General features: G+C 38.2%; 2 protein-coding genes across 10 annotated transcripts in view; one reads left to right on the top strand and one right to left on the bottom strand.

Annotated features, from left to right (window-relative positions):
* Window positions 1-25,527, bottom strand: part of C16H7orf50 (chromosome 16 C7orf50 homolog) — a 135,628-nt gene that overhangs the window by 21,825 nt on the left and 88,276 nt on the right. For all 5 annotated transcript variants that reach the window (XM_067306187.1, XM_067306186.1, XM_067306185.1 and 2 more), the window contains exon 3: window positions 5,210-5,385. In XM_067306187.1, the coding sequence (XP_067162288.1) occupies window positions 5,210-5,385 (176 nt within the window). The remainder of the gene's footprint in view (window positions 1-5,209; window positions 5,386-25,527) is intronic.
* GPR146 (G protein-coupled receptor 146) overlaps window positions 13,676-25,527 on the top strand; it is a 56,929-nt gene continuing 45,077 nt past the window's right edge. For 3 of the 5 annotated variants that reach the window (XR_001293766.2, XM_013950962.2, XM_013950963.2), the window contains exons 1-2: window positions 13,676-13,905; window positions 13,988-14,211. The gene's annotated coding sequence lies outside the window, so the exon portion shown is untranslated. Of the gene's footprint in view, window positions 14,212-14,506; window positions 14,723-25,527 lie in introns of those variants that run through there. The other 2 variants (XR_001293767.2, XM_067306183.1) reach the window with 2 other exon arrangements.

Genomic DNA, 25,527 nt, shown 5'->3' on the forward strand with positions numbered 1-25,527 from the left:
ATTTGTGCCTCCCTCCCAGAATCCACTGACATCTTCCCTATATAAAACTGCTGTCTTTTCAGGAGGGTGGAGGAAGGAGAAAGGACGCTACATGATAACTGCTGTCAAACCCAAGTAGTCAGTCTCTGGAGGGAGGAAAAAAAATATCTATGTATGTTTAGATTTCTAGTGAATCTGTTACTCTTAGTATCTAAAAGCTTAAGCCACTGATGGTGAAACATCAACACCAGTGCCAAGTCTGAAAATAACAGAGATTAAGGCTGGTACCAGTGAAACTGCTTACACTACTCTCCTAAATAAGTTTGGAATCAGACCTCAGAAATCATCACTGATTCAGACTAAAAGAAACACTTAAACCGTGAGAAGAGAAACAGCTTAAAAATGTTATGGACCAACGAGGCACACACTAAACCTGACACAAGCCCACTCGATTTAGTTTAAATTTAGGAACTGTTTTTCAAAATTAATGAGTTTGGGTTTATTTGCCCAGGAGCTCTCCCAATACAGTTACCAGGTCCCAGATGTGGTATCCTGCATACTTTTGTGATTTCCTGAAGGGCCATTTTCTCCTCTCGGCTGTTTGGTCACAGTTCTCAGATACTGCTTTCCCTTTAGCGTCCAGCATAGGCCTCCACTCCGGTTTACTGGTTGCTTCAAAATCAGGAACTTCCTAGATGCTATCACTGAGTTAACACTAAGCTACTTATTAATGCCCTTCCCTAGCTGGCCTCCGCTCCAGCAGGAACCTTGGCATAAATATCAACTTTATATACTTTATACATATTAGATATAAAAGTTTAGAGCAATGTCCCTGATGTTTGTATGTTCTCTGAAAGGAAGCATTACTTCTCAGATTTAAAATTCCCCATGCTAGGCACTGGGTGTAATACTGTTTGGCCAAGGGCTGGGATCTTTTTTCATTCTGCAAACACAGCAAATAAACAGGGACCCCAGGTTCGATATTGTTTTCAGCAGTATTATGACTTAGTTGCAGCATTCAACAAAAAAGACATTCTGTTAACAGAGCTGCACTATTTCCCCACTCAATAGGAAATTTTGGGAAACATTCTGGTAATACATATTACTAGTATAATATAGTTCATTACAGAGCAAAGAGAACATGCTCCAGAAGTTTATTTTTGAAATTTTAACAAGTGATCAATATCCATTATTATGGATATTATTGATATCTATTCCAAGGCTTAGGTAATTCACAGCAATATCCAGAGAGGAATATTATCTATTTCTTCTACTTCAGATGATATCAGTCTTGGCCTTCCACATACTCTTGGTAACATTTGTTCAGATCCCTATTACTTTGATGGGTGATAGAGAAAACCATATGTGCAGATTCATATAGCAATGAACTTTCTAAGCCAAACACAAGAATAGAAACATTTCTAGGAGTGAGTAACTTGCCAAGACAAACGCGTTCTGCCAGCATTTTAGCACCATAGAAGGTTAGTTAGGTTATAATTAAGTCTAATTAGCATTCCCATGAATTGCAACATCTTTTCACTTGAAGGCACTCAATGCTCAGAAAAGTGTGAATTTGTATTCTATATTTTGAAAGAAGCAAGGAAATGAGAGAATTTCTCATCTCAGCTTTAAACCTGAATTGTCACTTATCATCATAAAAGAGGCATATCATCATCAAAAGGAAAAGATTTATGTAATTTGTTTAACCACTTCCTCACCCTTGCTTTTCCCTATTCCTCTGCAGAAATTTTATACATTTTTTCCCTTCTGTTCAGTACCAGTTTTTCTTCCTCATCCCACATTTTTTTCCTCCTTCTCATAGTTTTATAACCCTTCTGCTCCCCTTTTTGCTTCAGCTCCCTATTTTTAATCCTCTGTATCTTCAGATCTTTCTCTCTGCTTTCTCCAAAAAGCTAGAGCACATGGTGTTGGTAGACTTTCCTTTTTCTACTTCCATAGGCATGCTGTGATTTCTAAGTTAGACAGAACTGTGCTGGGAAACTGCCAGAGCTTATCTCATTGTGGAGAAAGATGAGAGAAAAACTGGTGAAGCAAAGACCTTTCTTCCTTTCCCTTACTCTTCTCACAGGCCAATGCAAGGTGAGGGAGAAAGAAACATGAGCCATGAGATGAAGAGTGCCAAAACTTCTGTGTGTGCAAACTTTCGTGTGTCCCTCCTGGCCTCATTCTGATGAGAAAGGTCTGGGTTATCAATGTCATCCAGCTCACAGGGCAAACCCTTCAGCACCTCTAAAGTCTAGCTTGGGCCGGCAGTTTGCTAGTCGATATCAGCTTCTTTTACATATGGACTTTGATATACGGCCACTGCAAGCATACCAAAAAAACCTCAACTGTTAGGATGGTCCTCCAATAAAATGATAATTTGAACTCAGGAGGCTGGTAAAGCATTAGGGGCTATTTGCTTGTTTGTTTTCAGATTTTGTCTTTCACTAGTAACAAATCTGGAGAACTGGAAGAACTGGTGGGTTTACAGCACACTGTGCCTAGCATACAGAAATTTATGAAGGCCCCTAGCAGCCCCTGGCCCAGGGAGCACGCAGCAGTATTTCTGTCATGGACAGCCGCATGACTTGTGCTGCTCTTCCACGCTAAGCATTAGCCTGAACCCAACTCTAATTGCGGCATTGTTTGTATCAAAGGCATCAGGAAGTAAAGTATCCAATTAGCAGTCCGGCCCTCCCCTGCATTCCGCGTGCCTCGCTCCCGCTCATAAATGCTCCCTTCATTAATTCATCGCAGCTAAAAGGATGAGGCACGTCTTTGTGAAAGTCATCTAGTGCCTCAGCAAAGAAAGAACTGCTGCCTGTGGGCTGCCTGCTACTTCCATTTTACTTTTTTAATAGAACACACAAAGCTATTCCAGAAGCAGGGCCTTCTAAGTGCAACATCCCCCCCAAAACAACAGCCATCATCAACTAGCTTTTCTTTATTTTCTCCAATTAGAATTTTGCTACTTCCTCCTGCCATTCAGCTTAAAAGAGAAATTTACTTCTCTGATGAGGAATTTCTCTTTATTTCATGCCACATATCAGAAAAGATGATTCCACCTCTTAAAATATGTATTACCTACAAAATAATAATTTTCCTGTGCACCTCAAAAACCTAGATTTGTAACAAAAATCTTCCACTGAATGCTTTCTAACGTTTCTTGAAACTTATCAAAAGACATTTCATTAAAACAAATTTAAGGTTTTTCTCTCCAAAGCTAAAGCCTCATACAGTTGTGCTCTAATGCTGTGAATAGTCTCTTAATAAATAAAAATGACAGTTTTAATTATCATACAGTACTTCAAGTTCCACCTGTCCTACAGGAGATTCACATGCAGTCAGGGAGTTAAGATTCCACTTCACTTAGCAACCCTTATTTAATGTAAGGCTTTTTATTGTAGGTGGGGCAAAACATAAATCCACAGCACTATTTTGTTTACTTCCAATTATTTTAAGCTCTTGCATCTCTAAGATTACCTTATCCTCCCATGTATTATTCATGCCTGTAACACTACAAAAACATGTAGACTGAAATCCTTGATCTACTGAAGTTGCTGGGATTTTTACAATGGACTTTAAGAGCCGGGATTTTAGTTTACTTTCCCCAACTACCATATTACCTCTCTGATGGCTTTAAAACCAAATGTTGTTCCTTTTTCCAATCTTGCTAGGTTGAAAAACTTTAGAAGTATAAAAGGATTATGCTATTTTTCAGTAATTTACAATAGTGCAAGATGGTCACATGACATTTGTGGCTAGAACACCATCTACAGTTATGTTTGCTTAGCAGTTCACATCTTATGACTACCCCTGTTAAGTTTATGAAATTCAAATCAGCTGTTGATGAAATAATCCCTGATAACCTAATGCCATACATACAGCCATTGGACTCCATGTATGACATGACTGAGTTATGTGGCAGGTGTACTGTTTCAAGATATTTTGGAAAGGGTAAAGTGAAACTCTGGAGTCAAATCAGTTCAAATACAGTAGGTTTCATATTCTCTCACCTAACAAGGCAAAAATCCATAAAAATAACAGTGGATTTTAACCAAAAACCCACAGCTTACTCCTTTGCTTTCCAAACCTGAAAACCATTGTCTCTATATCCACCACTTACTAACACACATACCAGAGTACAGTTTGCACAGATGGTAGTTCACCACTGTCAATCCATTTGCAGTTCAAAACAGTGAACTACTCCAGCTGTTTTCCAGATCAAAAATATTATTGCCATTTTGCTATCACTGCATGCTGAAGGTTATGTAACAAAAATGCACATGTCCCTCTGCCTGGAATGCAATTAATTTCCTCCTTCCCCACTGAAAGTTGCAAGTAACAATTCAGACAGTCTGAATACTTTAGTTTTAAGCATGGCCAGAGATGCAGCACTGGAGTTATTCCAAGTGGTAACCTACTATTTGTACCATGACAGTGTTCTGGAGTTCTTAGGGACAGGGAATATTTTGCAGTTTGGAAAAAAATAAACACTATCTTCCTGTTTATACATGACCTCTTATTGTTTGTTCTATACTATGAATGTCTTATTTTAATCCTTTTTATTTTGACCATAGACTTTGCCTTATGATGGAATTTTAAGTATTCTAAGAAAGTAGGATAACTAGATTAGGTAATTACTTCCAATCCAAAATCAGTCACTGTACTTGCTATACACTTTGGCATGCAAAGACAAGGCATTGTTGTTAACTTTAAAATAGTTGCATAATTCCATCTTAATTTACAAATATCCAAATATCAGAGATTTGCATTAGATTAAATTAAGACACCATAATTCTTAACCATTTAATGAAATTTGCTTATATAAAGAGAACAAATGAAACTCCTTTGCTTAAAACAGTGTACTAAATAAACAAAACTAATTTCCCCAGTGCAATCCTTTCTGTAATATGCCTTTGATCTTTGTAATTGCAGCTAACCCAGTGATATTTATGTTTCAACTATAACATCTTCAGGACAAGAACTATCTTTTTATAAAATGTTTGTACCATACTTAACATCCTTCAGTTGTAACTGTGATATAAATAAAATGGGGTGAACAACTGCATGGAAGGGTGTCAACTGAGATGAAACATTAACTTAGTACTTAATTGCAGGAATTTGCTTTAATGTCTTATTACTTGGTTCAGCTTGCTCTAGATTTCTGGCACAGTTTACAGCTTACTTCTATAGGGACCATCTGTAGTGGTTTTAGTATTCTTACCTAGTTAAATAGGCCAGAGCCAGCTCAGATCCTGACAGCTTTTTGGGTTCCTCTTTTTTAGTAGAGATCCCAGCTTCTCTCATCAGCTTTTTTTCTTTTTTCTTTCTCTCTTTTTTTAATTTTCTTTCCAGTTTTCGTCTTTCCTCCGCAGTAAGATCTTTCTCTTCATTTGTTGCCTGAAATAATATTTATAGAAAAAGTTTATATTCCTGTAGGAATGCAAACTAATATGCAGAAATGCAATTGATGAAAACATTAAATATTTCAAACTAGAAGCTTCAAGTTGTACACTATACTTCCATCAATTTTCTGCTCTGCCCAATTCACAGAATTGTAAATACTGCAATTGCAGAAATCTGCAGAAACACTGTTTTGCCCTCTATAGATGATTATACTGTTTTCAGCAATACAGTAATCTGAACACCTTCTAGCTTACATTAAACACCATACCTAAAATTTGTTGTGCTGTTTGTTCTCTCATATGGGAGGGAGAAATGTGAGCAGCAGAGGCTGTTTAGCAGTGGAGGAAGGGTATGGATTTTTTATTTTAACATATACATGCTGAAGTGTGAGAAGTGGAGTTTTCGTTTGATCCATAGTTTCTGGGGCAGTTTGTTCTGTAATCTCACACTGCCCTGGACTGAGAAAAACTGTCTTCCACATAGGTGCTTCATCTTTATTGTAGAAATTTCCATTATGCCAGAGGAGACGATGTGACAACTACCATCTTAATCCAAGAGCTCTAGATCATCTTTTACCAACCTTGGGTATATTGTGTGTACATACACATCTCACAAAGACTGATGTTTCTTTAGTTTAGAGACTGAACAGTTAGTGATCCATATTGAAAACATGAATGCATAGGCACATCCAAAATGAAAATATTTATTTAAAATACAGATGAAGAGCATTAAATAGTTCTGCTGAGAACCCAGTGTGAGATCACTCAGTACACAAATACAAACCTGTTCCATAACAAGATGAGACTTACTTCAGTGATTTCCAGAGCATCATGAGTTGTTGATCCATGACTTTTCCAGGCAATGGTCCCACTGAATTGTCAAGTATCAATGGCTAGGTATCAACTGGAAGCATACAAAGCTCCAGCTAGCGTAACGCTAGATGGCTGTTTACTCATCTCCCTGCCAGATTTCTACGTTCTAATACAATTTATTTTCCTGTACGAACACTCTGTAGTCTAAAACAAGCTATGACTGTGCTTCCTCTCCCCTCCTCATTCACACTGTAGAGGACAAATACCAGTTTTATCATGTCTTCTTGAGAAATTTACCCTTTACAGAACCCTAACTACTTTGATGATTATCTGACACGAACCTTCATAAAACTGTAGGCAAAATAGCATCTGGGTATCCAAATCCCTATGTACCTCAAGAGAGCAGTAGGAATTTGGACACTGTAAAACTGCCTCTTATGTGCAGCCTCCCAATAACAACTGAGCAATGAAAAGTATGACATTCTGAAAACAAGACTCTTGGACTGTTTTGGCCTTACTTTTGGATTTTTCCAAGTCCAAGATTGAATGGTCCAAGCTAATTCTTAGCTTATCTGAGAGTTACAGACTTCACACAGTCCTGAATAAAACTTGCCACCTTTGTTATGGTTTAAGGAACTGTTGCTTCTTAGCCGCTTCCATGGTTCAGGCACTGCAGTATTAAGGAGGCTAAAGGTATGCACACTGAAGACCATTTACATGTCATCTCCTCTTCCAAGTTAACAACAGAAACCCAGTAACAAAAATACTATAAGTACTAGCTTCTATGATGACAGCTGGGGTTTTTTGCTCCTATTTGCTGTGCTACAGTACATCCCTACTATCATTTGTAGCCAACTTAAAATTGCAAATATTGAGACATTTCTAAGTTATGGGCTTAGATTGGAACAGGTTGTCTGGCTTCCATTTTGTATCTTGCCATATTTAGCATGTTCTCTCAAGACACAGTTTAAATTTCCTGCTCCTGACTTTTAACAAGAGGAGAAGGGGCTATGTTTGATACTGTGGAGACATAATGGCATACGGAAATGTGAAATATGATCCAGATGCTGACCAAACAGTAACAATTTGCCAGTGACCCCATCCACTAACCCACTTTCTCAGAAACAGTTGTACTGGATTTGTTAACACAACTAGAGCAAGAAACAGTTTCCTATGAGGACAAGCTAAATTTAGAAGAAGGTGAGGTCGCTGGGTATTAAAAAACAGCAACCAACAGCAGCAAAAATGGCACTGATATAGGAAGGCTGAGGAAATGTCTACCTTATCTGTACACAAATAGACTGTAAAGCAGAACGGAGGCTCAGAAGATTCCTGTATGACAAGGACAGAAAAAGGGGTGATTGCACGCAAGTGTGTGTTGAGATATCTAGATCTGTAATTCTTCTGCTCAAAATCAGCAGAGTATGCTTTTCTGATATTTCTTTCAAACCCATATGTTCCTCAAACACTTCAACTATAAGCCCAGGAAGGTGGAGTATACGGAGACAAGTAAGGAAGCTTGGAGGATTCTGTGTTAGCTTCAATACCTATGGCACTTGTGTTAGTGTCTCGCATCCCCATCTTGAGGAAGGTAAAGGAGTCTAAACTCTAGGAACATTTTCAAGAACAAGAATTACAGTCATGGAGTGGACTCTGCTCAGATCCAGCTGCTATGGAAGAAAGTGTCATTAAATGATAGGTTAGAACACCTACTTACTGTCCAGTGGGGAAGGGGGCCCTGCCAGGAACTTAACAGGCCCTTAACGTCCCTATTGCTTTGAGAAGCTATTTGACGGTATCAACCTGTTCAAATGAGCCACCCTAAAGTCAAACGAGTATCTAAATCTCAGAGGAACTAAAGCATCATACTTGCAAGGTGGGGTGAAATTATCTCCACCAGAGCATGAGAACCCCCTGGGAGGACAAACTGAAAGCAAAAGCAATGCTCTTCTTACTCCCTCTGATGCCTCTTCACCAGTTATGGGAACCCATAACTGAAACCTGAATTACACAAAAAGATCAATTACTTTATGAAAATGTTGGTTAAAATCACTTTTTATAAAGCGCCAAATCCTTGGTATTACATCGGTTAGTGTTTGTCCAGTGCTCTAAAACGAAAACCCAGACATGGTGCTAAATATCATTATTATTGCTGACATGCAAACAAAGAACAGTTAAACAAGACAATACCTGACTATAATCTTATTTGCCAAAAACACCTGCTGAGGACTAAACATTTGTTCAGCATCAATTCATGTATCATCTAAGTTTACTCCTGACTCATCTTTTCAACCTTCTGTTTTCAAAGACCAAAAAAGGGCAAGAAAACAGACATTAGAATAAATGAGAGTAGGACAACATAGAAGATTTGCTTTTTTGTTTGAAATACTTATTTGTTTTTACAGAAAAGCCAGCCTTCATGTGCAAACACAGACACAAAAAAGCAGCATATACTGCATTTGTATAGAAGACATTTTGTAACTCATGCTGAGAAGAAATAATATTTAGGGTGAAGGTAGGTACGTAATTGTTTTACAGGAAACAACATTTTCTTTTGAAAAGCCACGCTAGTACTTATTAAAATAACAATCCTGCCATGCAAAACCCAGGAAAACACTGAGGGTGGTCATTTATAAAGTGTTTGTAAAAGATTACCACAGCAGCTGTCCAACAGACAACACACTACACTTAATCTTCTTTTAAAAATAATGTAATGAATTTGTTTACTTTTTCTGCGAGCCATGAAGCTTTCAAATAAAGCGACTGTGGCACATCATTAGAGCCGTCCTGATAAAGAGGCCTCTGCTGCTTCAGCCTTACAGTAACCGCGTATCTCCGTACCTTCCCTTCCCCCCCACATTCCTCACATTATCAAAAAGCTTTTTATCCCTCTCTCCGACTGCTCCATTAAAAAGAAAACAAGTTGCTGCCTCCCCATAAGTAGGTCCCAACATAAATACCAAGCCCTAACAACATTTGTTGCCAGCATAACAATTTATGCGCTGTGGCCCTCTGAAACAAGAGCATTGTTCTCCCTTCGGGGCTGGAGCTCTTCCAGGGTTAAGGGAGTCGGGATTTATAGCTTAAGGTACCCTTCGGATAGTGCATACCATCATTCAGGCCAACAAAAATATGATTCATGAGACTTCTGTTTGGAACTCCCCACACATTTGCTGTGAAAATGCCTGGAATTTTATAACTCCAATGACTTTTTCTAGTTACAACCATACGTTTATCCATACCTGTCAGCTTTATTAGTCTAGTGGTATGTACCAGTCTGTCCTTAACTGCTTTTTAATTTGAAGGCCTCAAGGTTTATGTCCCTCACAAAGTATGTGCATTTTGGGGTATACTCCCCACTGAGGCTGATAGTAGTTTTATCAATAACTTTAAAAAAAAGAAGAAAAAAACTCCCAGCTCTGCCCTCCCCTCCACCCCCCAATCTGGGACTCAAAAGAAAACAAACCCAAAACTTTCAATGTAATTTAATGCCTAGCTGTATTTATTTTAACTTGGTCTCCATTATGATACTCTCCTGATGCATCTCTCCTTTCTTAAATCAACAGCATTATTTTTTTAATCTTACTCTTCCTGCACCATTAATATGACTGTTTTTCTGACAGATGTGCCCAAAATTTGTGAGCCATTCAGATTAAGCGTTTTAGTATTATCTCATCTGTATTTAAATTTAAAAACAATAAGGACTTCATTCTTTCGTGATCATAAATATTCCACGTTGTCCCCTTCTATATTTATAAAGTGACATCGCAATTTGTAGTGCTACAATTTACTCTTAACTACAACATTGTAAAGTCCATATTGAGCGTGCGATACACTTGTTTATTGATGTGATAAATTTAAAACACATGCATACAGAAAAACACAACATTTGCTTATTTGCAAAGCCTGCTGAGCGCTACCATGCCACCTTGGGTTGCGAGCTCATTAGATCTCAATCTAAACGAGGTCAGGCCAGGTCAGCACACTTGAATGAATGACATTCAGAGGAGAGAGCTAGGGTTTTTCTTTCCATGATTAAGGAGGTGGGAATCTTCCACTTGGAAACTTTCCAGAAGGCCTGAAAAGGTGCTAAGAGGGATACTGCCACTGGATGCCATATTTTGAGTAAGAGATAGATCCCCAAATCTTTAACACATATGCTGATTAAAAATCCACATCATTTTCGCAAGGGTAAGGAGATGCGAGCTCAGACATCCTATCCTCGAGCAAACTCCCAAAGTTCATGCTATACTATGTCAATCTGCATGCAAAGGACTGTGACGGCCCATAGAGTGCCCTTCATCAGTGCCAGTCTTTAAATTTGTGTAAACATAGTAACAGCGTAAGTAGTGTGAGACATCTGACTCAAAACAGCTGATAGCTTCAGCTGTGGCAGTTTTACATACCAACTGAAGTCTTCCATTATTATTTGTAATCTGGAAATATTTCCCAAATTTAAAACATTTTATAAGTGGTGGTTAGGAATGAGTTTGCCCATCACAAAAAGGCAGTCATCTCAAAGAGGAGCGAGTAAAGCATTTAACAGCGTAAAGCAGACCTGCTAAACAATTCAGAACAAAAAAGAAACAACTGTAACTGCAAGGCAGCCTGGAAAAGGCAGAAAGTTTTACCCCAGACAGGATTTCCTGAAGACATCAGACCCTTTCTTATGCAGCAGGAGTGGCAAAAACAAACAAATACAGTTTTTCGGAGGCTGAATCTGCACATAAGCTCAAACTGCCAGGGTACTATGAACTATGATAGCTATGGAACTAGTACAAACATGGTATTAAAGGCAAACTAATTTTGTTGCATTTCAGCAGACTAGCAAGTAAATGTTTGAATTTGTTTCCAGTTTTATAGTTAACCAAAGGCTCCTGGCTGCCTCATACCTGAGTGGAACTTCATATATTTTCTAAAGGCTTCTGCTCCTTCCTCTTGCTTATCACTGTTTTAAAGAATCCTACACTTGCATCACCAGTTGTTTTTTGCCAGCACACAAAAAGGTTGAATGGAGTCAGAAACGCTGAAAACAGCCACAAAGAACTTAACGTTCGTTTATTATAAATTTGCCGTCGGGGTTCAGCTATGTAGGTCTGAACTTCTATTCAGTGGTTCAGCCCTGCTTCCCGACCTATAGCAGCAAGCGCAAACAGGCAAAACCACAACACACCCGTTTGCTCTGCTGGGGCCGAAAGCATCGTTTGTACTGCTGCAACCAACAGTGCGTCGGGGCTCTGCGAGCAACGTGACAAACTCTGCGTGACCCTAACTGTAACCTACCCTGATAAATAGAACTAAATGTAAAGAATCTGCTGGAATAGAGAAGTGATGGAACAGGACACTCCACAAAGGCAACAGGAAAAGAACTGGAAAACATGGGGAAAAAGGGAGGAAACCGAATTTACCATTGGCGCCAGTGAATTGAGCCCCTCCAACAGTCAGTGGACTTTTATCATTTTCTACCAGCACAATAACAGAAGTCTGCAGAACGGCAAAGCAAGCCGCAAGCATGATTAAGAGTGACAAATATATAAAGAAGGCTTCAAATTTTTGAACTCCAAAGAGAAAGATGAGGAAATGGATGACCACATTTTTCATAGTAGGAGCATTGTATTGCCTTGTTTCTTCATTAAGCTCATGTTATTCCATTATTTTTAATATAGGGCAATATCAAAAAGGGGCTTTGTTCACTGTCCAAGAACTGACTAGAAGCTACCGACCAGCCACACAATGAATTTTGCTTACAAGTAGCCTTTTGCCCCATTATTTTAGCATACAAAATGTTCAGTTTCTTTCTTGCACAATACGTATGAAGGCAGATAAATAACTGGCCATCTGCCAGCTTAAAAAAAAAAAAAAAAAAAGCAAAATCTATAAATACAGTTCAAAAACTGCAAGGAAGAAAGGCTGGCAAATCCTTAGATGCAAGGTTCCTAAAAGAAAGATTGACAAATGATTTACTGTTTGAGGTTTGAGAACTATGAACAAGAAAGAACTATGTTATGACCACAGCTATAGTATTAACATGAAATAATTCACAACCATACTAAATTTAAATAACTATTTTCTATTAGTTACCACCTTATGAACAGAAGAAGTACGACCAGAGAGGGCATATGAAATTTCATTACCATGAAGAAAGCAAACTTTGAATCAAAAGTAACATTTGTAGCAATGTGCTTCCTTATATCATGTCTGTAGAACTATACAGAGGAAAATTAAATTTTTCATAAAAACTAACCTGTTTTTATAATCTCAACCCCTGGCAACAGAAACATTGGGAATAAATTACATTATGTTGATTTGGAAAGGTTTCTGAAGATACGACCAGGCAGAAAAACCTCAAACAAGTCCTGCAGGAAGCCAGATTTAAATAAGAACAAGCTTTTGTATCTTTCTGATCCAGGAAAGGATTCTTTGAGGAACTGTATAAATGTAAAAAGAAAAAAACCCCACACCCTTACGCACATAGCTAAAGTATCTCCTAAGTACAAGTGATCAGGCAGCATCCTAAATTTGCAACTGTATTTTAGAATGAACACAGCTTTATTAGCTTGAAACTTGGCTTAATTTGAAACTACGTGATCTTTACACATTTATTACAGTTGCGTCCAGTTCTGAAGAGTACAGAAAGTGTTGTCAGGATGAACTGCTGAATAAGAAGAAATTGCACAATTCAATAAATCAAACTGAAGCATTTACAGGCGCACAGAACAACGTGATTTACAGAAACTAGCTTGTCGAATTCCACTTTGCAGACTATTTGTTCCTATAAAATACATATTTTAACAGATTAAGTCCTAAAGCACAAATTAATACCATATTTCATTTCTTTCTTTTTTTTGCCCACCTGTATCATAGTCTTGAATACTACAGGAATATTTAAGACAACATCAGCAACGCAGTCTTGCGGAATGTAGTTTTGCTTCATTTGCAACTACAACACTGCCAGGAATTTTTACATATTTGTAGAAGTATTTCACTTACTCTCTTACCCATAATTAAAGCATGTTAACCAATCAGGGGAAGACAGGAATCACAAACAGAGAAAAAGAGCACCCCTGAGAAGTCATTTGTATCCACATCTCTGCGACTTACACGCAGCCCCCCCCCAACCCCTCCCCAAAAACGCACGCGAGACTTTTAATGAACTGAGCATGAGCCTGTCGCAGCACTCAGCCCTTTTCTCGTCACCGGCAAAACCATCCCTTTTACGAGCGTGGATAATTTCTCCCTAAGTTTCAAATGGCTTTAGGCTCAGAAAAGGTGGAAGCGGAGAATAAGCTGTTTTGAAATCCTCGCTGGAGCAAGCAACCCAAGCGCTCGCTCTCCTCCAATGAAAGAGGTACCACAGCGTGTAGGCAGGTTGCCAGGCGCGCTCGGCAGCGTGACCGCACTGCATTGAGTTTCTTTAATGAAAGCCAGGAAAGAACACATTACACAGTGTTTCTTCGGCGAGCTAGCTAGCCTCCAGTGATTGAAATCAATAAAAACAGTCGGCAAGAGGCCCAGTGGGGGAAGAGAGAAATCTCCTCTGCAGCATTCAGTTTGCTTTCCACTTTCTCCCTCCCCCCGAAAGTTAAACTCTGAGGATCACCATGACGAGCTACTTCGCTTTCAGCACTCGGCAGATCCTGACGGGGATTTAAAGGAAGTGAGAGTTTTAAGTCTCCTTGCTCCCTTCACCCTCTCGACAGTGGTAAGAAAATGAACGGCTTGTTTTTAATTTGAATGCTGCCTGGAAAAACTTCATCAGACAAGTGCATCATTCTGCATTTCAGGAGGGGGATGGATTTGACAGCAGAAGAATGTTAAGAGGTGCGAGAGGGAAGAACAGGCGGGAGCGCACTCAGCAAAAGCCCACGTTCAGGATGGACTGTCACCCCTGGCTGGGGAGGCTCCTGCAGCTGCTGGAAACACTGCAAGCAAAAGCCTAAGACCAGTATTATCCACATCTTAAAGCAGCTGAAACATTAGGAAGCACATGACCAAAGCCAAGACCGAGGTGAGTACAATGTTTTGAATGATTCCCCGTATCAAGTCTGCAATCAGAGATACACCGTTCCACTTAAGTTTCCACAGACTGCCTCACGTCCCTCCTTGTTAACTCTCAGGCAAGTTAACGTGAAGCTAATACCATTTTCAAATTCTGTCAGGCCACTAATCTTCAGGGAACTCTAAAATATTTATAAAAGCTTTTTGTTTATCAGTTTTGTGTGTAATTTGCTTATTGACAAGGTAGAATCAGGCCATTACATAACTCCACCCGTTCCAGAAAGACTTTGTGTTCCCTGCTCCAGGAGGTCCCTTTTGCTATGTGGGATTATGAAACACTGCCGACACCGCAAGCCGAAACTGCCTGCGATCTGAAAGACTGCCAGTAATGAATTTCTAGTATGGTGCATATTTATCTGTTTTATTTTTGTGTTTTAATCACCATAGCAGCCACATACACTACATACTTGCACCGAGTTCTGTGGCTGATTTATACCATAAATTATAGCAACTTGTATGCACGTGGGCTAATCTCATTCATCCTCAACACTTACAAATCTGATTATCTTGTTTAAAAGAACTTTCCAATTACTTATTACTACAGCCAAGGGGCATTTCTGGCACATCGTTTAAGAATGACCAACTTAGTTCTACTCAGTACTTGTATATTCTGTCATTACCCAACTGCATATGTTTTTTAAGCAGATACCCCCATAAAAACAGTAAAGATACAGGTGACAGTTGTAGATAGAAAAATCCTTCACAAGTTTTTGACTAACTTAAAAAAAAAGATTTATCTAGACTTCAGTGAGACATTAAGGGTGAAATCAAATCCTGCCTTTCGCAAGGTAGGTGAAAATGATGACACATACTTCTCTTTCCCAGTAGTGGCAGGAATACGCTGGGACAGACGATAAATAGGTACCTGCTGAGCAAGAGCCACCTTGCTTGCCCCTTCTGTCCTGGCCATTGCCAGATGCTGACAGCACCGTGCATGCCCGCTGCCAGAAAGAGAGCTGAGGGAGGCACTGGATGTCTCCACCTCCTCCCAGGGTCCCAAGGGGACGTTTCATGCGAGCTGGCACAGTAGCTGCGCCTCATTATCCCAAACCTCAAAGGTATAAGCAGAGTCTGAATGACCGGTGGTGGGAAGAGTCTTCCCAATACCTCCTCCATGTCTGCACCACCAGACAGAACGTCCTTGTGCCTCATTACTTTTCAAAATAAGAACCATCATTTGTACATAAGGATCCACTTAAATATTCAAAATTGTTGTAAAGAAATTCATGCTAGCTCTTGTAAAATGCATGATAGTGCAGATTTGTGGATTTTTTAAGAAAATCTTTTTGGTTAATTCTCTCAGCTAGAAAAGAATGATAATGGTAACTCTCCTGAAGAGCCATGTAATTGAGAAAGTCAAGACAATCTTCCTTGGAGTTCAGGCTTAGGTCCCTGTCATATGAACAGTCATTCTGTTTATTAGCAGATCAAATAATTATATGTACAAACTAGTAACTGTGTGGGCAATGATCTGTTTTACTTACATAATTATGGGATCTTATTTTGCTACAACAAGTGCATAAATATTTGTGCAGGTGCAAATGTTGCTCCTTCTTTGGAAAATACAGCCTTTTAGGGTTACTTTATTATTTTCTCATCACATGGAAATGCAAAAGACACTCACGCTTAAAAAATGACCTGGATAACAGCTCCATCGCTGAAAGTAAGGGACTGTTATTTTTGCACAGATGTGTGCTTAACCATTTTTAAAGCATGTACAGTTCTGACTAAACTATGAAAATAGCTGAAGCAATTTCTAAATACTAAAAAGTTTTTACTCTGATGTTATCAGTCTAGTTTGAAACTCTTCATAAAAGACAGTAGCAAAATTACAGCTGAAAATTTAATTAAAGAAAAATAAATAACAATAAAAAAGCAAGGTTATGATTCATAATAGAAAATGGCCCAGTATAACTTTTGGGGCATAGCCACATACCCAAGATTCACCTCACTTCCCACAGTTTTCAAAATCTCTTCCATGTTTTGACCACTGCCAACACAGGTCCTTTGCAAAAATGACAACTCTTGCATGGTTAGGGAATCATGGTAATCACTTCCAAACCAAACAACAAATTATTTTTCACTGTTCTTAGAGAAAAATGCATCCTTATGCAGAGGAGAACTCACTTAAGTCTTTATTTAAAATTTCAGAAGAGGAATGCTTAGGCAGGACTCAGGCAATGCGCATCACTTGTACTGACATTCTCAAGTTCAAATGATATTCCTCCCCGTTATTCTTGCAGCAGAAGATATAAATACCTTCAAAGCAGAGTGCAGTGTATTTTTGTTGACAATGATGCACTTTTCAGAAGCTAAGTGGAATGAGTTTCCACAGCATTTACTATTAACAGAACATGTTCCTTACAAACACACAACATAGAAAAAAGGTGTCATGTATTTTCTTGTTAAGAAGTGTTTTGACCAAATACAGATATTCCAGAAGTCATACCAGAAGGCAAGACATGTTCAAGTTGCCAATGATATTGAAGCAGATTCACTGACCAGTGACCCAGTCCTTCAGACTCTTACTTTAGAGCAGGGAGATCTGGAAGATCTCAGATCTCTCAGGTTGCTTTGTTGAGTTAGATACAAAGTATAACCAATGGGAATCTGTTTTCTCACATTTCTACTAGTCTTGATATCCTCATATCATCAGAAGTACTTTGTCCTCAACAAATCACACTTCACCATAGCCAAGACTTCTTAATAATTCATATTGATTGTCCTTACAGCAATTTGTCTTGGTAAAAGAGCTTTTAAAAAACAGTAGGTAAGGTTTCGTAACGATCAGCAAACTAGATGAAGCCTTTTTAAAGGCAGAAGGGCATCAACACTTTGCTTTAATCTCGCCTATCTAAAGTTTCATGAAGGGGGAAATCTGGAACTCTACCAAACAATTTGAACTATTCCAAAAAGGCTGAAATTCAATGACACTGGCAACAACAAAAGTGCTATTAGGGTCTGCTAAGCACCTGGATAGCCAGTCTTAGGTGAAACATAATACTGGTGTCTGCACTAGTAGAGAAAGACTGCTTCCATCCCTTGCAAACAAACATGCTCTGATACTTCTTGAATACTGTAAAGCTTCTAGGTATTGCCCTCCTCATTTATACCACTGGTTCATGCTGGCAGTATTAGATTCATTCAGCTGAGTATATTTAGTTTGTTCATTCTGAAACTGAGTGACTGCTTCCTTACAACGTACCTATTCTGACTAAAAAAACGGAACCTAAATAAACATAGAGCTGGAGAAGGTACAGTTTTTCCCCCATCTGTGGGAAAGGCTAGCGAAGCAGAGGACTAATAATTAAATTAGTTAAAAGTTATTACTCCCTAGGAAAGCCAGTTTTCCTTATGATTCAAATGGGAATCTTCATGTTTGACTTAGGAAGAAACAATTCTTGGTTGTAAAAAGGCATCAAAAACTCCTAAAAAACCAAAACCCTACCTCTTTACCAACCTGTTGTCATTAGCCTCAGCTCCAGTGTTCAATGGGATACGTAACTAGCAGGAATCAGTGTCCTGCTATATATGCTGTACTTTCAAACTCTGTGTTCTCACAGACAATTAAAAGAAGAAACTACTTCATCATATTTACAAATCCATCATTTGACAAAAGGAGAATCACTATAGTTTGATATACTAAGGTCTTTTAAATCACTATGTAAATATTCCAGTGTTTCATACATACATACGCACACATGACTGCACATGCACATGTAGGCAGGCACATATGACTTTCAATTTGTGATGGATAAGACCTAAAATCAAACACGCAGGAAAAGTGAGTGGGCAGGAACCATTTCTTTAGCAGGTTTGGTTATGAAGAGAGAGGTATTTTAACTCAAAATAAGGAATGAATGAGGTGGAAAGTAGAGATATTTGCATTTGACTTTATGTGCAGGGGTAACTAGACACGGGCAACTCAGACTGTGAAAATTACTTCCTGTAAAATGATTATTCTTAGAAATCTATGTAATTTCCATCAGTTGCAAGAGACCTTTGAACACCTGTGTGCAAAATTTGAACCTGTTCAAAGGAACAAGTACCATAAAGCTCCATTTGTATCTAACATGCAGTTCAGTTCATGCTGAATATGTTTTTTCAAGAAGTTTGGTCTTAAGGAGAAATGTAAGGGAATAATATTTCTAAGAGTTTGTACAAATTACATGATCTAGCTTTCCTCTAGGTCTGTTTGTTGCTCATCCAATCAAAATGATCAAGTCCAAGTAATTTTGTCTCATTAAAAATGACTCCTAGGAAGCAAGAATTTGAATATGTTACTTGCCAGTTTGAAAAGGTCTCCTGGAAGTTTCTTAAGAAAATTATATCCATATTTTCAGTATTTTGAAAGGCTCAAAAATTAAACTGCAATCTATTCCCAAATCTTATTTAATTAGCAACGCTTTACATGTTTTCTGTTCTTTTAAGCTCCCTGATAACTATATAGCTATGACACTAATTCATAGGATTTCCAAATTTATCACACAGTCCTGGAACATTAAAATGACATCTGTTTTTTATAGCATCAGGTGTGCCCTCATTATGCTTCTGTGAGGCAGAGCAGAAAATTGAAAAACAATTATGATTTAAGACCCTAAATTAAAACCTGTCGACTGTTTAGTAAAAATACTCCATAAAACCTGTTTGTATTTCAGTAGACCACACTGAAGAATATAATTGTAAATGCAACACAAAAGGTGGTGGTGGTTTTTTTTTTTTTTTTAATGAAGGCAGCTAGCAAGTTATCCTAAAATAAAATTGTATTAATCTGTGTTTCAATAATAAATAGCTTCCACATATTTATAAAATAAATGCCATAATTTATGTGGATGGAATTTATAACTCACTTTAGTTTCCTACTCAAACTTTACATGGATAGATTAAATTTTACATCTTTGTTGAGGAGGCAAGTCACATTTTTTTCTTTTAATTTGTATGCCATTTTGCTTATTATTCAATTAAGTTCCTGAAAGAAAAGGAAACATTTTACTGTTTGAATAGAATATGTGCATACCAAAGTACCTGTCATTTTGTAATTACCTATTATTTCCACTATGAAAGTATGCAGGAGACATGAATGAATGCTTTATGATGATAAAACAAATATATACACAACAGAAGACAGCTGTAGCCCAAATAATTTTAAAATTAAATATAAAATATAGTGGATAATTACAGACAGAATAACATGTGGAATACAAGAAAGTACAGACCAACCCACTAAGAGAAGGATTAAGTGTATCACATAACTGTTTTGCTATCACATAATTTTGCAGGCATCAAGAGAAAGGAGTTTTAAGCAAGGATTTGGAAAAGGACAGTAAGGTGGCCCAGTGGAGGGTTACAAGGAACTTCTTCAGTGCACACGGGGCTGCATGGTAGAGACCACTGAAGATGGTCATTAGAAAATGCAGACAGTCAAAGGTAAATGCTTGAATTGTTAGTGGAGGAGAAAAGTCAACATCTCCATAGCACATGGGATAATGGCCAGAGTGGGAACAGACTGCAAATAGCTTTGAAAGAGAAGTAGTTTGTACTTGCTGGAAGGACAGCAAAGGAAGACAAAGATTAAGAGCAAATGGAACATCCATCTCAAAGGAAATTCTGATCTTTAAGAATTTTTTTAAATTTCTGATAAGTCTGGAAAAAATCAAGATGTCAGAGCTCTCTTTTGAATGGAAACAGAAAATCTTCGCATTTCATTTTACTTGTGAATAATACAACATACTTTAAGACAGAAATTTCAAACTAAAATCAAAATTAAAATGTAACATTCTACCTTAGCATGAGACATTCTGGTCTTATGAACATGAAATGAGAAAGCAGAAATCATACTTCCCTGTTGAAAATTAAATTAAAAGTCAGGATCTTTGCTAAAACACATTAAACAAAATGGCAATCCCCAAATGAAAAAAAAATCTTCCAGTGAGATAGAGAGGTTCTCTCATTTTGTCTTTTTATTTAACCATCTTTAGAGATGGGTACTTTCACTTGGAATACTGGGAGCTAAAATCATACTGGAAGGTTTCAAGGTGGAACTGAAGAGATGAACTCCGCACAGTGGTACGGACAGCACATTTACTGAAATGTAAGGACAAGGAGAAAAGGGAAGACTGCAGAAGTTAGAGAGGCCAGGAAAGTCAACGCCCAGTTTTCTTTCAAGATAGCAGAGACAAAAGCATTTTACGTCTATGCGTGATTTTTCCAAATTCTCTGAATGAACTCATATTTAATTTAGTAGTTTTGTAAAATCTGTTGCTGACTCTTAAAAACTTCTATTAATTCACTTCAAAAATTCCAAGTCAGTCTGAAGTGCTGATTACTTTTCCATGGTACATGAGCAACCAGGCATACAGTAACAATAAGAGGTGCAAATTCATGATAATTTCCAACTTGTCAAGTTATAAACAACAGCTTGATTCATACCTTCCCTGGCTTTGAAAATGTTTACAACATTTTTTTTTTTTTGGTACCTATCCACCCAGATCTTGCTATGGTTAGGCTTGGGATACAACTGAAAAATAAAAGATAATAATCTGATTCATTGAGTACTCTTAACAAATTTTGTGACAGGAAATAATGGTTCATGCTGGCAGTTTCAGCCAAACTTTATGAGTTGCCCAAAGTAACATGTATCTAAACAGACAGCGGAACTTCTCAGCTTAAGAATTCCCAACTCTCAGGCATCTATTCAGCTCAACAGTAGGTTACAGAAATACATTTTCTCCTTTTGTACAATATATATATATATGTATTTTAATTAAACAAAAAATAGTTATAGTTCCTAAGGCGTCCAACTTGAAAGGTATTCTCTAAATTATTATGCTTTGCATACTTTTTTGCATGTAAACTCTACTGTTTATACATCTGCCCTGCTTAAGCTGCAATTAGCATGGTCCAATGGGGCAAACAAACCCGGCAATCATAGCTTCTTGCAGCCCACCAAGCACCTTTTGCATTCCCCCTCCCTTGCAGGGAGCCCACAGTTCAGGAAATACTGCAACAAAGACTAAAGCCCAGCTGTGCTGGGAAAAACCTATGCGACAGAGACAGAAGTTCTTCAACAGGAAAGGTGGGATTGCTGCTCAGAGAGAGGAACAAAACCCAAAGCACCTTAAAGTGCTTGTCAGGATGCTGTTCCGGCCCCAAAAGTGATGCAGCTCCTGTCTGCTTCTAAGCTTTGACATCAGCATATTTATATAATTTTATGAAGTACTTGATATCATAAATCTGCAGCACCTTATGAAGTTGAACAATTGGAAGAGAGAACCTAAAATAAAAATATACAATCACCCAGACAGTACTCTGAGTTTTCTGCGTGCAGAACCTGTAGGAACCACACCAGCAATGAACTGCATGCAGAATCACAGCAGATTCAGGCCGCAGAAATTTCATACAATGTAAAGATGAGTTTAGTCACCAAAGAAAATCTGCAGAAGGGGAACATAGCAAACAAAATTCCAAGTAATAGGTAATACTGTTTGCATAACATTTTTCAGCTACTAAGCTTTTTGTTATTTTAGGGATCTGAGAGTTCTGATAGGTGCCATATTCTGTTTCAAATCTTGTAATTAATGTAACTACCAGTTCTGGTCCTTTCTTTTTCATGTTTAGATGTATGATTCAATTCTAGTTACAGTCACTCCTGCTAAATTTCAAGTGTTTAAGCAACAGCAGAGCCTTCTACTACTAGACTGATAGACTAGGTTTTGCAAGGGTGAGACACTGTGATTAACAGATCGTCTACTTTCTTTTACCTAATGACTAATCTAAGACACAATTTCATGATTACGTTGAAGATTCTTCCTACTTTAAAGAAGGCCATGTGACTTACAGGAATAGTCATATTCTAATAAGCAGCTCAAAGAAGAATGGTGATATATTGGAGAATTCAAATGGAACGCAAAACAGAGAGAACAACACAAACATTACACATGAGGCCCTCACTTGCACAGCATATAGAATGTTCTTAAGTTGACAGTTTTATAACTCTAAATGGTTTTGCAAATGAAATCCAAACAAAAGAGCAGAAATGTACTCTAAATCACTCAGCAATTGCTGCTTAGAAAACCAGCAACCACCAACTCCAGCAAACAAAGAGTTGCTTTAAGTAAGCTTAATAAAAGCAAAAAAGACAGGGTTTTTTGTTCTTTCAGCTTTATTTTTCTATATTCTTGAATCCATACCCAGAATGATTCAGCTCATTCTGACAAATATTATATAACCAAGCATCAATCACATCAACTTTTTATACATTGAGAGAAGTCAGATATCAAGTGATAAAAATGAGTTCAGGCAGAGGGCATATGTTAAACAGCTGTGAGTCTGTTTAAGCTGTCTATATGCCTAAAAGCTTAATATCATTACACAGAGCTCCGATTTCTCCCCTTCCCGTCTTACACGAAAACATCCACATCATATATAATAGAAATGATTAACTTACTGGAGGAAATAGACTCACACAGTGACTGCAGCAGTACAAATAATATGCTTCTAAATTAGATGTAGTATATTTTGCTTACAGAAAAAAGATAACACAAACAAATCATTCTGTTCAGGCTCTAAATAAAGCTTTATTTGTGAATAAAAGAATCTCCGGTAATAGTCTGACAAACAATTTAAACCAGTATAAATCAGTACAGCTGCCAAAAGACACAGTTTCCATTTTCTCCCACCTCTTCCTTGGGTTGGCCCAAGCATTTAGTCCAGATAAGTTTATAAGACTGTACAAAATTACCCCTCTATCCCCCCAAAAGGCTACTTTAAAAACAAATTCATTCTCTGATTCAATTCATTGCAAATGTTTCTGCCAGCAAATAGAGGTGATATAAAGGTGGAAGCAAGTGGCTGTGCAGCTTGTGGTATCAGATTTTTGGCAGCCTCTCCGGCTTCAGACACTGTTCCTTAAAACAAATGCAAGAGTAATATACGTAATCCTAATATATATGTAAACCTTTTAAGTACAGAGAGATGATGGCTTCCAGCTTGCCAGCTCTCATATTATCACAGATCTTCTAGCATTTGGTGCTTTTCAGGAGTGCCACGCATCGCACAGTTTGGGGCTTTTGATCATCACTCTCTAATTCCAGTATGACAGATTGCCTTAGCAAAGGCAGAAATTGCAACTTTTGCTTCAGAGTGCCTGAAATCAGGCTGTCCACGTTAAGCGTGATGGCATGTCAGTCATCAAGAGCCCGATTACGTTGCCAAAACCAGTAACACAATTTCCAGTGACTTCAATCAGAGAACAAGAGAAGTTAGACAAAGGAGGCAGCAGGGAGTAGGAAATGTTTCAGTAAAAAGGAACTAGAAACTCAGGAAAGTCAGGAGAAGCAATGTTTATATGTAGGAGGGAACAGAATGAGAGCTGCAAGTACAAAGTGCAGGAGTATCTGATAAGAGCACACATGGACACAGTAGGGCAGGAAGGGGGCCCCAGGGGGATATGGAGTAATACAAGGGGGCGGGGGGGGGGGGGGAGACTGAAGGATGTGCTGAACCATATGAAATACCACAAAGGGAGAGTGCAATGGAAGAAAGAGAATCAAAGGCAAAAATAAATACAGGAGAGAAGTGGAGGACATACAACCCTTCACCATATGCATAATATGACTGGAATAGCTGCTCTTCCTCTACATTTAGAGAAAGACGATCAAGAGTAGAAGTGGCATCTCCACGAGCCAAAGCATAGGACAGGGCAGGTAAACACCTGGGAATCGAGAACGAGCCATATTCATTGTTCACAAGTGGATACTTAAGACTGAGCAGAGAATCTGAGACCATCAACTGGAAGAAGGCTATGTTTTCTCAAGGTTAGCAAATCAGAAAGCAAGTTAAAAATAAGGTGGTATTTTTAAATGTATGATTTGAAACGACCTGTGATTTAACTCAAGACTGACAATATCATATACTTCACGTTTTTATCATTCAGAACATATCAGGCAACAATCAGTCTATCAGGAACACAAGAGAACCATTTGCTTTTTACATAGAGGGTGAGCATTTGCAGTAAGACCGTAACAACATGGATCAAATACTTTCCCTATGGCAACATTTTGAAAAAAATTATTTTTCTTGCAGATGCAAGCAAGTGAATTCAAAAAACATCAACAGATAGCTAATATAGCAATTTACAGATTTTTTTTTAGTGTGTAAAAGTCCCATTTTCAGAGTACATAAAGCATTCTGTTTATGCAGAAGCAACCTTCTCTGTTCTTAGTCCTCTTAGGTGAACTATTTGTTCCAATTATTTTTCTCTTTAGATGATGTTCTCTGGCTGCTATAGCTACTATTCCCTGAATCACAGTGTTTAACTGCACAGCATATACACTGACTTCCTGACCATGAAAAACTATGAAGCACATCCAGAAACAAATAGCTGGGGAAACGGACTCCAACTGGAGCTGTCGGGTTTTCTAGCCATGTTAACTTGTATCTGCAGTGGCAAGATGCTGGTTAGCTTCCTGCACTTTACACTAAAACTGAGCAAGAACCTCCCCTTCACTTTCTAGGATACAAATGCAAACGTATGACGAGATGTGGTCACAGTAGTTAAAGACAGAGGAGACAATGTATGTTGCCCTCCTCTGTCCTTCCCTTTGGGTTTTCCCTTTTAGTCATGTTATCTCTGCAAGGGATCATTCAGTTCAGCATGTTACGTAAAGCGAGTGGCTGCATCCAGTTAAAAGTTAAAATCTAGAAACCTTTTTAAAAGGTTCAGAACTTCGTAAGCAGAACGTACAGTAATCGCTGGCCGCACAGCGGAGAGGCGTTCCTTGTGATCTGCTGTACAACCAGCAGTGTGCCGTACAGAACATGAGACTCAGACGTATCAACTGAGAATCTGCAATGTGTCACCGCAAAGTCTTAAGTTTGATCTACTTACAACTCCTAGTCATAGGAAGTGTGCAAAAACGTATTTTATATGCATATATGTGCATGAGTCCACTCATGTTATTAGCTACTTAGCAGAAAATTTTAAATGTACACTTTCTGAAGAAAAGAAGTTCATAGCTTCTCTTTCAGGTATCTCACCCCTTTTAAATACATACCAGGATCTTGAGGCATATCCACTGAGATAGCAGGCGACCAAACATCTCAGAAGGCTGTTTTAAATCAAACACTCCTCTAAAGAGAAGGAGCATTCCCACCTTGGACTGTTTTTATTTAGTTTCACAACAGAAGACTGCTCTGGTTTATTAACCCACCCTTTTAGAAATCCGTTTATCATAAAATGAAACTGATGTTCAACTATCAAGTTATC

This window comes from Apteryx mantelli, chromosome 16 (assembly GCF_036417845.1).
Source record: "Apteryx mantelli isolate bAptMan1 chromosome 16, bAptMan1.hap1, whole genome shotgun sequence".
In the NCBI taxonomy this organism is placed as follows: domain Eukaryota; kingdom Metazoa; phylum Chordata; class Aves; order Apterygiformes; family Apterygidae; genus Apteryx; species Apteryx mantelli.